This window comes from Furipterus horrens, unplaced genomic scaffold, assembly GCF_987537825.1.
Source record: "Furipterus horrens unplaced genomic scaffold, mFurHor1.1.pri manual_scaffold_4, whole genome shotgun sequence".
In the NCBI taxonomy this organism is placed as follows: Eukaryota; Metazoa; Chordata; class Mammalia; order Chiroptera; family Furipteridae; genus Furipterus; species Furipterus horrens.
The window spans coordinates 178871615-178886902 of NW_028327174.1; the positions used below are offsets into that span (position 1 = coordinate 178871615).

The 15288-nt window shown below is 45.7% G+C and overlaps 2 protein-coding genes across 2 annotated transcripts in view; both read right to left on the minus strand.

Annotated features, from left to right (window-relative positions):
- PGAP4 (post-GPI attachment to proteins GalNAc transferase 4) overlaps positions 1-15288 on the minus strand; it is an 81200-nt gene that overhangs the window by 65181 nt on the left and 731 nt on the right. The gene's annotated exons all lie outside the window — the stretch shown is intronic.
- The window catches only part of GRIN3A (glutamate ionotropic receptor NMDA type subunit 3A), a 157749-nt gene continuing 147709 nt past the window's right edge, over positions 5249-15288 (minus strand). Inside the window, exons 7-9 of the mRNA XM_090274511.1 lie at positions 11654-11818; positions 10117-10193; positions 5249-5803 (exon numbers count right to left, since the gene is read on the minus strand). Of these exons, the coding sequence (XP_090130637.1) occupies positions 5464-5803; positions 10117-10193; positions 11654-11818 (582 nt within the window). The 3' untranslated portion in view covers positions 5249-5463. The remainder of the gene's footprint in view (positions 5804-10116; positions 10194-11653; positions 11819-15288) is intronic.

Consider the following 15288-nt stretch of genomic DNA (forward strand, 5'->3'; position numbering starts at 1 on the left):
TTTGGGATACAAATCCAAGGTAGCACAGTGATCTCGCCCCTGCTTTTCTCTTTCCAGCCCTCAAAACTTACCACCCACCTTGTGCTTTTTGTTTCTGTCATATTGAACTCTGTGATGTTCCTCAGTTGCCTGATTGCCATGGTTTCCCATCTCTGGGGCTTTGCATATGTTTTTTTTTCACTGGGGATGCCTGTTATCTCCCACTACACATGGACGCACACACACGAAAGTGTGTTCTTTCTTCCCATAGTACCCGATGTGCATTTCTATATCAGAGTACAGGCCACATTGTTTTGCCAGTTTGTGTCTCCCCAGCAGACTTGAGTTCCATGGGATTGGAATCTGCTTTTCTTATCTTTCTACCTCCAGCAGCTAGCCCCAATGCCTGGCTAAAATCATCCAGCAAATGCATGATGGAATGATGCAAAACATCCTTGGGTAGGTTGGCGATTGAATTAGGTTATAGTATGTTTATCTTTTTATGAGACTTGACTTGGGTATGTTCCAAGAGGAAGTGTGTGAAGAATGTACCCAGCCAGCAGATTCATACGGCAAGTTTGCCAGCAGCTAAGACTGCCTGAGTTGTCAGAGACAGCAGGAAGCCAGGCTGCAGGACTGCTGAGGGATTCACAGCTGTGTTTATGCCAGGTCTTGGCTGGACTAGAAAGCAAAAGAGGTGCCTAAAGCTATTTCTGTGAGACTCGGGGGCTTTAGTGTTGAGTTCGGTGGACCAGTGCAGGGGCAGTGACCACATCAGGCTTCCTCTCTGTGGAGCTGGGAGCCAGGCTGAGGCATCAGCCAGAGGTGATTGGCAGAAAGACTAAAGGGGAGTTCGAGGAAGAAGAGGTTGCAAGGCAGTGATCAGAATCCTGACAGTACATATGGTTGTTGTGGAAGTGCGGTCTGTACAAAGAATCTCTGCTCCTACTATTACAAGATGGGTGACCTTGGACAGCTTCCATAATTCCGAGCCTTAGTCTTTCCATCTGTAAGCTAGAGGTCTGGTTTACCTGCTATAGACTCGGTCTAGAGTACATGTGTCATGAGGGTATAATGAGGATTAAATGAGACCACGGTTTATAAAGTAAGTGACCAACAAATGTTAGCTCTTAGACTATTGTCTGCTTACGACTTGTGTAAAGGGCAGATTGTGAGAAGGTCCCTGAAGTTAGAGGTTATGCCCGTCTCACTCATCATTGTATCTCCAGCCCTTGGCACATAAATACAAGCTGTTTAGCACACGTTTGTTGAATTACTAAATGAGGGTGCGTAGGGCAGAGTTTTCCAGACCTCTCTCTTAATACTGTGGCTTTTCCTGAAAGTCTCTCTCAGACAAAGCCATTTCTGTCCCACTTCATGATGCCATGGCTCTGAGTTTTCTGAGATTTTGTGCTACTTTGGATTATACCAAGGAAATAAGATCATAACTTCAGCGGGCCTCCTGTCAGGACGGCGCTGGTACCACATCAACATTTGACTCCCCAAAGACAATGCCAGCAGTCCTTCAAAAGGGAAGTTTCTATCTGAACATTTATTCCACAGTCATAGAAACTGAAGATGGAAAAGACTTGAGGACATCTAGTCCATCCACGTGGTTGTACAAGAAAAGTGGCTGGAGCAAAACAGCCTGTTCACGTCATGCTCACAAGACAGCATTTCAGTTCTTCCTGGAGCGGAGCGATCGCAAACACGTTAGGATGAAGACACAATGCAAACACTCATTACAAACCTTAAGAAAATACTTTTAAGTACATTATTTTCATAAAACAATTAGGAACTAAACTGAAAGAAGAGCGAGGGGATCCTGGGTGAGCTGGGTGGTATTGGTGGGTGAAGAGAGGAAAAACTGAACAGTGAAGGTAGTGAAGAGTGATTCTGTGGACTAGAAAGTTTCTTCTGAAGACTGGTTGGATATCCTGGTTTGCTTATTAAAAATCTCTGAGTTGGAAGGAAGAGGGGCTCAACAGTAGCTTCTTTCCCCTTCCTTTACCCACACCCAGGAGAGCTCACTAGCTGCAAGGCTGCACAGACCCGTCACCAACACTGGGAAACCTGTTGCTCATGTGACAAAGCTCTGTCCTCCTTGGCAGCTGTTCCACTGACACTTCGCTGGTTGGCACAGAAGCAGCAGGTCCTGTATAGTTTGTGCAACAGCAAGATCCACAAGGAATGGAGTCACCTCCAGGCACATTAAAGACCTCGACTGATAGAAGGTCCCTGTGGCTGCCTCACACGTTTGTCCCAGTCGTTCTTCCAACTTGTCTTTTGATTGTTGGGAGGAATCCCTTGTCCTCTACCTTAAGGCATCCACGCTCTGGGGTCCTGATGATTGTTTACATGAACCCATCTGTTCTGACTCAGTCATACTTGACTGTGTGCTTCCTGTGCCCAGAATTCCGCCTCGGGAAACAGGGCTGGGGGTGTGGGACACAACCATGTCGCGCTCCAGGTTTCCCAGCCCCAGGGCTCGGAGAAGAGCGGGCTTCCTGACCTCATGAGTGAGAGCCCACCAGAGGAGGCAAGGTAGCAGCATCCTTGACATCCTTCTTCTTTACCAAAATCCCACCTCCCCCTGAGGACTTCTGATCTCCGTGTTTTTTGAGCCGGAGGAGAGCTGAGAGAACAGAGGTGGCAGAACAGAAAGGAAGGTTTGCAAAGGACCTACCGTTTCATGAAATCTTTTTACAAAACACAACATACTATTTCACAAATTGCAAAAACACTGTTCAATCACTACTGATAAAAATAACCGTTGCTACTTAACATGAAGACAGCTTCATTTCACCACAAGCAATTAAGCTTTGTTTTTCTTTACCCGGAACCCAGAGGCATTTCAAGCAGTGCTGATGGCAGGAAGCCTGCTTTCAGCCCCTGCTGCTTCTTGCTTCGTCCTGGCCATGGTTTTGGCCAAGCGGCTCCCCAGAGGGTACTCCAGGGGCTGTGCACCTGTCGTCTGCGTCATGGAGAGGCAGGGCGGTCTGGCACATTATCACCACTGCTCAGAATGCCTCAGCAGAGAAGTTTAAGGTCAACCTGATATACAAAAAAATCCAAACTTACAAAACAGATAACAGCAAGGGATAATTCATTGCATTACAAAAGGATTCTTTACAAAAGAGTTCACCTCTGGGTTCCTTTAAGTAGCCAGCTTCTCAAGTACAGTCAGGAGATGAGTTATAAAAATGTCCACGTATAACGTCGGGAGCATGGCTGTTCTGTGAGCCGAGGTACGTACACCTGCGCACGCGCCAGGCTGCTCAGAGGGCAGGGGTGCTCAGAGGGCACAGTGACAGTCTCTGCAGCATCCCCAGCTGCTGCAGGTGGTGGGGGTGCGGCGGTTCAGGGGCACAATCCTTCAAAGGCAGTTGCAAACCTCCTTCTGGGCCTGGGTGCGAACAGGGGAGGAGGGGAGGGCATTTCAAAGCAGATGTCCTTTGTCTTTCCAGGTTCACCTGTTCCCTCACGGCTGGGCTGTTTCATCTGTGAGGTTGATGAAGTCTCACCTCAGAACCCTCCTTCTTCCCTCGTCAGTATCCCTGTGCCTCCATCCACCCCTGGGTTTTATCAGGCAATTCACTAATTTCTGAAGTGTTTCTAATTACCGCCTAGGGTGTTATCTTTATCTGGGAGCCTGGGTAGCTCTGGGTGGGAATGCAGGGATCCCATTCAAAAGTAGGCTGTGCCTTTCCCACAATCAGCAGCTGTTACGGGGCCCCAGGGCTTGGCACAGTACTGCCAATTCATTGTTGACCTGCAGATGGATTGGGGTGCCGACGGATTGGGGTGCTGCAAAGAGTACTGAGAAGGTAAAGCAAATAATGAAAAATAAGGAAGTCTAGTCCTAAATGGTTCCCGGGGGCCGGAGGGGCTGTATGGGAAGGTGAATCATCAGGTACCTGTGGAAGTTTAAAAAAAACTCAAAAAGGCTCTTCTTACTTCTCCCATTGCCTGGGACAATTACAATTCTGCAACAGCGTTTCATGAAGAGTAATTTTTGGACCACAGGTATCAGGCATGTGGGTGCTCACCTCCGATCTCTCTCCTGGTCCCCACCCATCGACTAGGGAAGGGTCCCGACAATGAGCATTTTAACGAGTTCCTGGGTGGTTCCTATCTACACTAACATTGGGAACAGATGTTCTCTAGTTCCCACATCCCTTTACCTTCCTGCATGTGCAAGCAGTGGTGCAGTTGGAAAGGATGCCTAGGCAGAGGGGGAGCCACCTGACTGACATCTATCTTTTTTTTTCTCTGGTGCCCGTCCTTTAAGGGCATTAGATGGAGCCTGGGAAAGAATCGGAGGGACCAAATGTGTTTGTAGCTCCTCAGGGGAAAGCGGGTGTGAGGCTGGGAGACCGACTTGGTTGTTACCAATACAGACATGAAGAGTACAGGGCACATTTCGGAATGGGGAAGCCTGGAATGTTCATAGGCTTGAGGTTCACTTTTGGGATTTTTAGATATAAGAGACAGGTGACCACTGGTCTGAAAATGGCCTAGTATGTGGTTTGCAGAGCATTTTCACTAAACCCACAGTTGCAATAAACACGGATATTCCAGTTTCAGCCTAAGGCCACATCCTTGCTTTGCGTTTCTCTTTCTCTTTTACGAAAGGCACACACTATAGAGGAGATGCTTAGTTAGATTACAAGCACAGTTCTATTCATTTCTTAGCCGAGTTGCTTTTCTGGCCCAGAGCTTTTGTCCTAACATCATGGTGTGTATCTTTTCACTGCCTCTTTGTCCTTGGCCTGTTCTCTGTTCCCGCCCACCACATTCCTGTCCCCTTTCATACTGGCATATAAACATGTTCCTACTAAAAGTCAGGATGGTGTCAGAGCTAGGACCTTCTCAGGAGCACAGGTCTTACCTGATCCAATCAATCCTTGGCCTGTGGTAACATTAATGAGTTCAGTTAATATTTTTAAGCACCCGCTTCCCTGCCCTTAGTTTCTCTAGCTCTGGCCCTACTCCTCGTTCAGAACGCAGGAACAAATCTAGACTGGGGAGCTGTACCAAAAACCACAACCCTGGATAGTTCTGTTCTATTCAGAGAATAAAACCAACAACCCAGTAAGACACAGGTATGGGTAACAATTTTTTTTTTTTTTTAATCTCTTGTTGTTAGTGCAGAGAAAGGGCTAACAACCAGAAATAATACTGTGGCACCTGGTGAAAAGGTTAACAGGAGCTGGGATTGTCTGGTTATTCACAGATCCCTTACGTGAAGTTCACTCCTGACTAAGATTCCTGCTCTGAAAGGCTGTTACCCTGGAGACCTAGGGAATGAACTTGGGAAGAGCTGCTGCTGCTTTTTAGGTTGCAGAGAACAGACTTGACCTCTAAGAAGACCTAGACCTCAGGATCCCCATACCTTTGTCACTTGCTACAAGAGAGCATTACAAAGTGCCTCAAGGGCTCAGAGGAAGGCCAGGAACCGACAAAGGGGAGCAGCGTCGTCAGCTAGGACTCACGAGTCCGTTTTGTCCGTTGATACTCTTCCAGCTCCGTTTTCCTGCTCATGGCCAGCTGCAGCTCCTGCTGGATCACCTGAATCTGCTTCTCTAGCTCCGAGAGCTCCTGCATCACTGAGTTCCGGGCCCCGTGTATGGAGTCTGCCTTCCCATTGGTGGTCAGCGAGGCAGGGAGCTCTCTTCTCCTCGGAGGAAGAGGGATGTCCTGGTGGGTCCCGATGCCCAGCTGGTTTTGTCTTCCTTCCTCTCTAAAGATGTACTTTCGTTGGTTGTCATGACTCTGATTGGAAGTATTCCACACGGAGAGCTGATGGGGTCCCACATTGGACCTAGGAAACAAAGAGGCACAGAAGATGGGCCTTCCACTCTGCAGCTGGCAAAGTGCTGCTCCCCACCTGTTAGCCCTTTCCTGCGTGAGTGGTGTGGGCTGGTTACGTAATTCAGAGATGCAGGAACACAGCTGTGGGCAGACTGCCTGCTAGCTAGTGTCATGGGGATGAAAGGAGCCAATATAGTTCTTGCAACTGAAGTTCAAGGTCTTATCAAGTCTTATGCTGCCCTAAAACGGGAATGGGTGTATCCTCTGGAGAGCTGATGGACCAGGGTGTGGCCCATTCTTACAAGAACCTTAGATGTCCTTTTGTGCCCTCCTGGCTGATAAGGCTCTGCACTGCCATGAAACATTCTGTGCCTAGAAAGATGGTGCTTCTGTCAAAGTAAGAATTGGTTTATTCAGCTGTTGCACTAATCTTAAGCACGAGCCTGGTGATAGATACTATAATATGGCTCATCTTTAGTCCCATAGGGCCACCCTGATGCTTACTACTTCAGTTTGAGGAGAATAAAAATACACAAGCCACAGGTTTCAGCAAAGTCTCCCATTATAGGGATGACTTTATGTGGGTTGAGACTGACAGCTCCGTTCTAAAGCTTAACAACAGCAGCAAAACACACAAGAAAGCCTCAAGTTCTTGCCAGGATAATGAAAGTCAAATAGCGATAGATTGACGATCCTCTCTCAGGCTTGCGCTGAACCACCCACAACCATCTCAAGAGAGACGGCAGCAGACAGCCAGAGGGTTACTGTGAGTCAGGCCGAGGAGGAGGAGGAGGATCTGGTTTCTGATACACATGTCGACAGTTGGATGCAATGAGAGGAGTTTCTTGCTACAAGAACAGATTAGAGCCTTAAGCAGCAAAGCCGCTGATTTCTTCTAACCTTGTGGAAGGAGAAGCAGGAGGAGGATTATGACCACTTTTGCAATCTATCACGGGACCAAACAAAATAGAAACACTATTGAGTCCTTGTGTCTTGGTCCCCATCCATGTAACTGAAGCAAGATTTTATTCCTGGACTCTTACTTGCCAGGAAGAGAAAGGGAGGACCTGCAGGGAGGGGCGGGGAGTGGGATAATAAAGTCTTGGTTCAGTTACATGGATGAGCACAAAACCACAAGGATTTAATAGGATGATGCTATTTCACTTTTCCCTGTTGTAGGTGGCAAAAGGGGTCACTATCCTTTGTTCTTCCTTTCTCCCTGGCCCTCTGTAATGTGACTTTGCAGGCCATCCTTATCAAGGGGGATTCAAGGTGGGGAAGTCTCCTTTCCTTCCCCTTTGAATTTGAATTCCCATGTGCAGAGAGTCCTCAGTCTTCCCAGGTGACCCAGCTGAAGACCCACCACAGACCAGTCAGCCCTGAGCTGTTTTCCTCCTGCCCACAAGCTGGCTGCAGACATCTGAGCAAATGTAGCCGAGATTAGCCAAGTCTGGCCCAGATCAGTAAAATGCCCAGCTGACCCACAGATTCCTAAGCAACTCACTGTTTTTTTGTAAACATTAATTACTGAGATAATTTCTCACACAGCAAACACTAACAGATACATGCCCCAAGCTATTAAAACTCACAAACACATTCCAAACCACCCTGTAGTTCTCCAGCATTTCTCATAGTTTAAATCTCATATAAATGAGCAGGGGGTACCGGAGCTCAGCATTATGTGTCCTGGGATGGGTGATGATTCTATAATGAGCCCATTTATAGTTCTACTGGCTTTATACCTGGATCAGAGATGTGGTTATAATTTCCCTTCTAGCCTTACACTTCCCTTTAATTTTTTCAACTCACTTCCCATTGAGTTTGAATAATTTCAAAACAATCTTATTTGTGTGGTGTGTTATACAGTTTACAATTTTTGTGTATTTTGGGGTGATGGAAAAGGGAAAAGAGAGGTGTACTGGAAACCCAGGGGGGTGAAGGATAGGTCAAAAGTGACATGAAATCACATGTTAAATAAACAAAGGACCATATATAAATAGTCTCTTGCAATATCTATTTTTTTCTCTACTTTAAATAAAAAAGGAGCAACATCAACTTGCATATCAGGACCCAAAGTTTCTCCCAGCCTTTCCTCACACCCATATGCTAGTAACTGATTCATTCATCCATTGCTTTATACATTCAACAAATAGGGAGCACACAGGAGGGAGGTCAAGTTGTAGCAGACATGGGTATTTGCATAGGCATTCTTCCAAAAGAAAAAGTAGAGTTTTCAAGCCAATGGAACTAACTCTAGTACCATAGAATGATTCATAATGGGGAAAACCTGAGAGTAGGGGCCATTTATCTTACACGTTTCCCTGAACTGCACAGGCAACCCCAGAAATCAGGTAGGTAGATTTAGCCAATCTAGTTTTCTCTAGATCCATGTATCTGGAAATACAATATAGAAGAATAAGCAAAAGCTGAATTACATGATGAACTCTAGTATTGCAAGTGTTCTGATAATCGACAGGTAGTAGCATCGCACATGCTCTGATGGTCGACAGGCGGCTCTGGGCCACCTATGAATGCCAGGTGGCAGATGTTGAGTGTCAGACTTGGTGCCTGATTGGAAGGAATGAGCGTGGTGATTGCTGCTCTCCACAGCGTTTAGGTTGTGTTTTATATCAAGCCTTTCTCAGCCTGAGAGTGTCATGTGACCAGTGAGCCAAACAAGCTTCCACAGAGCGATTGTGTAACATGGAGGCTCGATGCTCCCTTAGACCATTCAGAAGAGGTGACAGCTGTGGGACCTCAAACACTCACTGTGTTTGAAAGGCTACAGGTGGGTGTTGGGTTGTAGGCAGGTGGCACAGGATATATGAACCCACCATGAGCCACAAGGATCTATTCTGCCTTAGTGCCTTCTCAAAAAAGGGGTTCCGGAAGGGAATTTGCCACAAAAAGTGGCTAAGTTGAGTGAAAGGCACATGTGGTTCTCAATTTAGGCCAAAGAGATGTGTTTAGGAATCACATCACGGTTGGAGATGGGCTCCCTGGGCTTCCTGTTTCTATTATGGCTGGAAAATAAATGCTTTGTCATTACAAGATGATGTCTTTGCTGCTGTGTCTTCTTGTGTTCCTCTGGTTAAAAATTTATGTCAAAAATAATTATAGAAAAAACATGTAACATGACATAGCACAGCTGCGACCTGATTAGCCTACAGCTTGTCGCTGACAGGGCTGCAGGGAGACCACGGACTGAGCGGCGGGCTGGGGATGGGGCAGGTCTGCTCACTGACTGGAAAGAGACTTTAAGCGATAACAGAAATGGTGCAAACTGGCGAGAAGCAGGGTTGCGGCAGTCACAGAAGAGGTTCAAACAAGAAAAACAAAACAAACCATGTTTTTCACCCCTTTTTTCTTTTCCTCTATTGGTGTCAGAATCCAAAATTACTCACAAAGCCAAGCTTTGAGCCTAGGATCTGCCATCGATGACAGAGTTGCGTGGAGGTAGTGCCCTAGCAGGAGGCCCCTGGGTGTATGAAGGAGCCAGGAGGGCTGCCTGAGGCAGCCGTGCCAGGGACCAGACCCAAGTGCTTCTGACATCTTTAGCCACCATGAATGAACAAGCAACAGTCATCCACAGGTTGGATGTGGGGAGGGTGTGAAGTTTCCATTTTCAAATGTTCTATGCATTTGTTACTTCCTGGTAATGAGATCCGCATTTCTGGGGAGTTCGTAGGAAGAGTGCCAGGGAATGGATTAAGCAGAGCACACCTGTTGTGTATTTCACCTGTTCCTAGGAGTGCTGGAATGGAGTGGGGAGTGGAAACGTACCAGACATGCAGTGTCGCATGAAATTAATTACCTGCGGTGTTCATGAACTGTCTTGCATGTATTTTGGACACAAGAGTGATTGCTAAAATGGCTTTGTTTTTAGGACTTTACATGTATTATCTCATTTAATTCCTATAGCATCTCTACGGTAGAGGTACTGTTTTATCTCAATTTCACATTGAGGAAACCGAGGCATGGAGCAGTTAAATAACTTGCCCAAGGCCACATGTACTGTAAGTGTCAGAGGAGGGATCTGGATCCAGCTGCTTGACTCTAGAGACCACACCAGAGCTTTTTTAACCATGACAAATGTCACCTATATTGCATTTCAGTGTTCATGTAAGTACAGATATGTTTTTTGTCAATCTATTTCTATTTGAAACCACATATACTTTTACTGATTGTGTTTATCAACAACTTGGTTCTAATTCGATCTGAATTATTTATACATAATTTCCCTTTTGAGTACAGAGTCTCAGTTACATCTCTAAACTTTTATATTAACAAATCTGAAGAAATCTAGCACCGGCTTCTTCTTACCTCTTTTCCACACGTTTAGTCTTGAAACGCGGTTGCTTTTCCTCTACAAATGATGTGTTTAGTGCTCTATGTAATCTCTGGTGGAAAGAACAGATTCACACATAGAGATCATTAGAAACACATAGGGACAAAGTACTGCCTGAGGTTTAATAGTGTATCTTGCCGCTACAAACCTTGGCCTCTTTAAACAAATTTCCAGGGATGCTCAAAAGCAGATCAAGCCAAATCTCAAAAGAACAAGAATTCTAAGCACAAGTTATTATTCTACCTGGAGGGAAAAAAAAGTAATTTGATAGGAAGCTTAGAAATGCTCTGTGTTGTAAAAAAGTATGTGATATAAAGAAGAGCTGTTTTGACTGAGATGTGGCAAAAGGCCTTGTGCACTTACCCAAGGTGCATTAAAAACAAAAACGTCTGAACTTCCTAGCTGCCCAAACAAAAAAGGAAAGAAGTGCATTTGAAAATGGAACTAATCACGTTAACACACCGTGAAGATCAGTTGTCTGTGGAGCTCTCCTTAAGAGACCAAATACTTACTAGGATGAAGGCGGGAAAAATAGGGTTCAAGTGTAACCAAACCAATGATAGTAAGTTACTTAGAAAAAAAAACATACTGTGATAACAAAGCAGCAAAACAGGTGACTGGGGCAAAAGTGGCCCCATTTTCTGGACCTTGAAAATGCAGAGAGAACAGTGGGTTCAGAAGGAATCAGGGACTTCAAGCTTGTTAAATGAGCTCCAATTTTGGTAAGAAAAGAATCTGTAGAAAACAAATCTTTCATGCCATGTCTTCAGATTGTCTCTATTAAGTTAAAGCAGGTTAAAGACAATTCTATTGCTTCCATTGTGAGCAGCAGTGGAGGGTTATACGAAAGGAAGGGGCTTTATGGGAGAGCTTAATTTGAGGGGAAAGTGAATTAATGGGATAGAGGAAAGTCTGTCTTGGACACTGAGGGTATCTACGCCACCCTAATTCTCATGGTAACTTGTTATTTGTCAGTCTGACTTGGGGCTCTGGATTTTTCCACTACGAGGAATTCTGACTCTTAAGAATATTGGACCCTGGCTGGCGTGGCTTAGTGGGTTGAGTGCCGGCCTGTGAACCAAAGGGTTGCTGGTTCGATTCCCAGTCAGGGCACATGCCTGGGTTGTAGGCCAGGTCCCCAGCTGGGGGAGTGTGAGAGGCAACCACATGTTGATGTTTTTCACCCTCTCTTTCTCCCTCCCTTTCCCTCTCTCTAAAAAATAAATAAATAAAATATTTAAAAAAGAAAGAAAGGATATTGGTGCCCTGGCTGGAGTGGCTCAGTGGATTAAGCACTGGCCTGTGAACCAAGGGGTTGCTGGTTCGATTCCCAGTCAGGGCACATGCCTGGGTTGCTGGCCAGGTCCCCAGTTGGGGGAGTGTGAGAGGCAACCACACGTTGATGTTTTTCACCTTCTCTTTCTCTCTCCCTTCCCCTATCTAAAAATAAATAAATAAAATCTTTAAAAAAAAAAAAAAGTAGTATTGGAACATGGTGCCCGCAGCACTCACCTGACTGGTGTGGAGCCAGTATTGCAACCTGGATTTGTTCTTGATTCGCGGTAGCAGCAGCCTGTACACTACGTGCTCACCCATAGCCGTCAAGATGGACAGACCCAGCCCAGCGCACAGTAGCACGAAGAGTCCAGAGAAGTGTTTGATGCCCATTTGCAGAGTCTGGAGCAAAACAGACAAGGAAAGGCCATGAATGTGACGCTCCACTTGGACCCACACTTGTTCCCTCTCCGATGCGGATTCTTTTCCTCTAGACCCAAAGGCTGCAGGACTCTGTGCCTCCCCGTAGACTTCTCTGTGAAAGGAACCCAGCCCGGAACGAGGCTGCCGTCGCGCATGGTTCCCGGGGAGGCGCTCTCACACGGTCCTCGTGTGTGAACAGCCCCTGGACTTGCGCAGCGGCCCTGCATCTGGACGGTGCCGCAGTCTCTAGAGAAAGACTGACAGACAGTCTGATGCAAGAAACAATTTATTATATTAAATCATTGAATAGTTAGTTACCAAGAAATGAATCTCTTTCAGGGATACAGAATGCATACATTTCAGGGGAAAAGAGAATGAATTCAATATTTTTGAAATTGAGGTCTGGCAGGGAAGATAGGCATCAACTAATTCAATGTGCTCATTTTACAGATGAGGAACCTAGGACCAGAGAAGTGAAATAAATTGAGCCAGGTCCCCAAATTAGCCATAAAGGAGGAAGAGAAGGGACCTAGTATTTATTGATTGCTTACTCTTTTGCACTGAGAGAGGTATTGTAACTGCAATTTACGGTTGAGGAAACTGATGTCCCTGCAGCTTGGAAGTGACAAAGCTGGTCTGTAGGTCCATGTTTGTTTTGCTCCCAAGCTGGGGCTCTGCTGCAGTCACAGCAGCAACAGTTACACCAACTGAATGTGGCGGGCGCTTTACTAAGTGATTTAAATATGATACCTAAGAACCCCCATGAGTTCCCTTTGAAGCAGGTATTATTCAGTCACTGACATTGATGACAGGTGTCAGTCCTGCAGAAGGAAGGGCATTTGATGTGTTGAGTGCCTACTATGCGCCAGGCACTCTTCAAAGTTCCACAGGATGGAGATAGTGTAGGGGCATCGAATATTCCCTGTAAAACATTTCAAAGGTCTGCTAAATAGGTAAATATGTAGGGGGCTTCAGATGTTCTTTGTAAAAAGTAGCAAGGACTTGCTAAAAAGCCTTGAAGAGAGGAATGTAGGAAGGAGTGTAGCAATTGGTAATTTACAAGCTAAAAGCACCTCAGCCTCTATCACCTTCCATTTGCTTGTGTCTGGTTTATAACATTTGTGAAAGTTATACTTTACAGAATATCTAGCCTTTTGAAAATAAATTGCTTTGCAAAGAATTTGTCCCTGGCTGGAGAGCTATGCTGCCGCTGGATATAACCTTATAGCCTTGCGAATTTCTGTTCCTGTTACTGCCAAGACATTCCTGCAGTCCTGCCCAGTCCCCTCTTCCTAAGGCTGTTTCCTGCCAAAGAAGAAACAGAGGGGGCCTCACCAGTATATAACTCAGCGTTTAGACTCCATTGTAGGTTGGAGCATGTTAGAGACCAGCTCAGGGTCTGCCCAACTCCTGGCCATCATTAAAAATCCTTTGCTTACTTTATACACCGCTTCAGAGTGTTCAATCTCGCCTATGTAGCCGTAACAATAGGAGGGTTTTGTCCTGGCTTTTAATCAGCTTGAGGAGGGAGGAAGCAAACATGTATACCCCATGAGACCTTGATCCACGCCCCCTGGGTTTTGTGGAGAAGCTGACTCATGACATTAAAATTTAGAGTAAGAGAGGCAGGTGGAACAGTAAGCATTCGAAGCTTATGGTGGTGGAAACGAAAAAGGAAAGACATGACCTTCTGGCACAGCGATGTAGGGGGCTGTGAAATAGACTGCGGCTTAGGGGCAGGGTGCATAAGGCACATGTCTGAGGGAGGAACTGGGACACCAGGCAAGCCCTCAGATGCCAATGCTAAGGAGGGGCCTGAGCTCTTTATCAATGTGACTTGTTTAGTATTCATAACAACCTATGAGATAGCTACTGTTACTATCTCTATTTTAATGGTGAGGAAACTTAGGAACAAAGGAGTGAAGTAACTTGTCCAAGGCCACATAACTAGTAACCGTTAGAGTTGAGGTTTGAACCCAGACAGTCTGGTTCCAGAGCCTACATTCTTAACCACATCATTTGACTGGTGTGGGTGATCCTCCCATCCTCTTGAAGGAATTTTCCTTTCTTTTGTTCTCCCACCTCCACTCCTAGTCCTGGAGAGACAGCCAGCCAAGGCACGGTTCGGGCCTGGCTAGACCTCCTGTGTATTCCAGGGAGTGTATCTATGGGACAGAGTTCAAGGGCAGAGCTTGGAGGTCTCAGGCTTTGGTGGAGCCTGGGCATGGAATCTCGTTTCCTCCATAACACTATGTCAGGCTGGGGCTCTGGCTCAAAGACTGGTGCTAGGATCCCCGATGAACTAATGACTACAGGTGAGCAGGGGCACAGGGCAGACACCAGGTCCAGGAGACTGAGTCACAGGCAGGAAGGCTAGGCAGGCCACCTGGGAAGGCAGGCAGAAGCCCAGCCCTAGGGAACAAGGAATGCTGGGCTAGGATAGGGTAATGGGGTGTACCAGGCTCTGAGGGCTTCAGGCACTCCAGCGTTTCCTGGGACTTCTCTCCTGACCACCAGAAAGTATATACAGATGTATCTGGAAGTAACTTGTGGTCCGGACCCATTGTAACATATACAGGAGCTAGTTACCATAGAAGGATTCAATGTGTTATTACTGCTACAGATGAAGACCAAACCACGGCAATTAGCTTTGGATTTTAACATCATCAGCCATTTGGCAAAACACTAAACAGACCGGCACTTCTTTGTATAAGGTGCTGCTAAGATGAGGAAGAAAAATGTAACTTACAGTGAATCATCTTGCCTTTATTTATTTATTTATATTATTTTTTAATTGAATTTATTGGGGAGACATTGGTTAAAAAATTATATAGGTTTCAGGGGCTAATTCTATAATACATCATCTGTATATTGTACTGTGTGTTCACCAGCCCAAGCCAAGTCTCCTTCCATCACCACTTATCCCCCTTACCCTCTCCCCTACCTCTCTTCACCCCCCTTTCCCTCTGATAATCACCACGAATCATCTGTTTTCTCATGCATGACAACGGTCTCATTTTCCTCTTATTACCTCAATAACACATAGGCTGTATCCAGTTTATTTTATACAATTCTTTCTTTAAATTTCTGTTGTTTACATCAACACACTAATAGACAAAGAGAAGTAGTTACTTTTAAAAAAACTAGGCATCTAATACATGTACTGGACACCATATGTGGGTACTGTGATCATATCATAACCCTGTATGTTAAATATTATTATCCCCATTTCACATCTGAGAAAATTGAGGCTCATAGAGATTAACGACCTAATCCGAGATCACGCAGCTAATAAACGGGAGCCAGACTGTGGATCCAGGTCTGCCTGATGCCAAAGCCCATGTTGCCTTTCACACAAACGTCATTTACAGATCCCTTGCTATCTGCACTGTGTCTAGTCCCTACAACAACTTGAAATTTTTTAATTCAAAACTCAGCATCTGAATTGA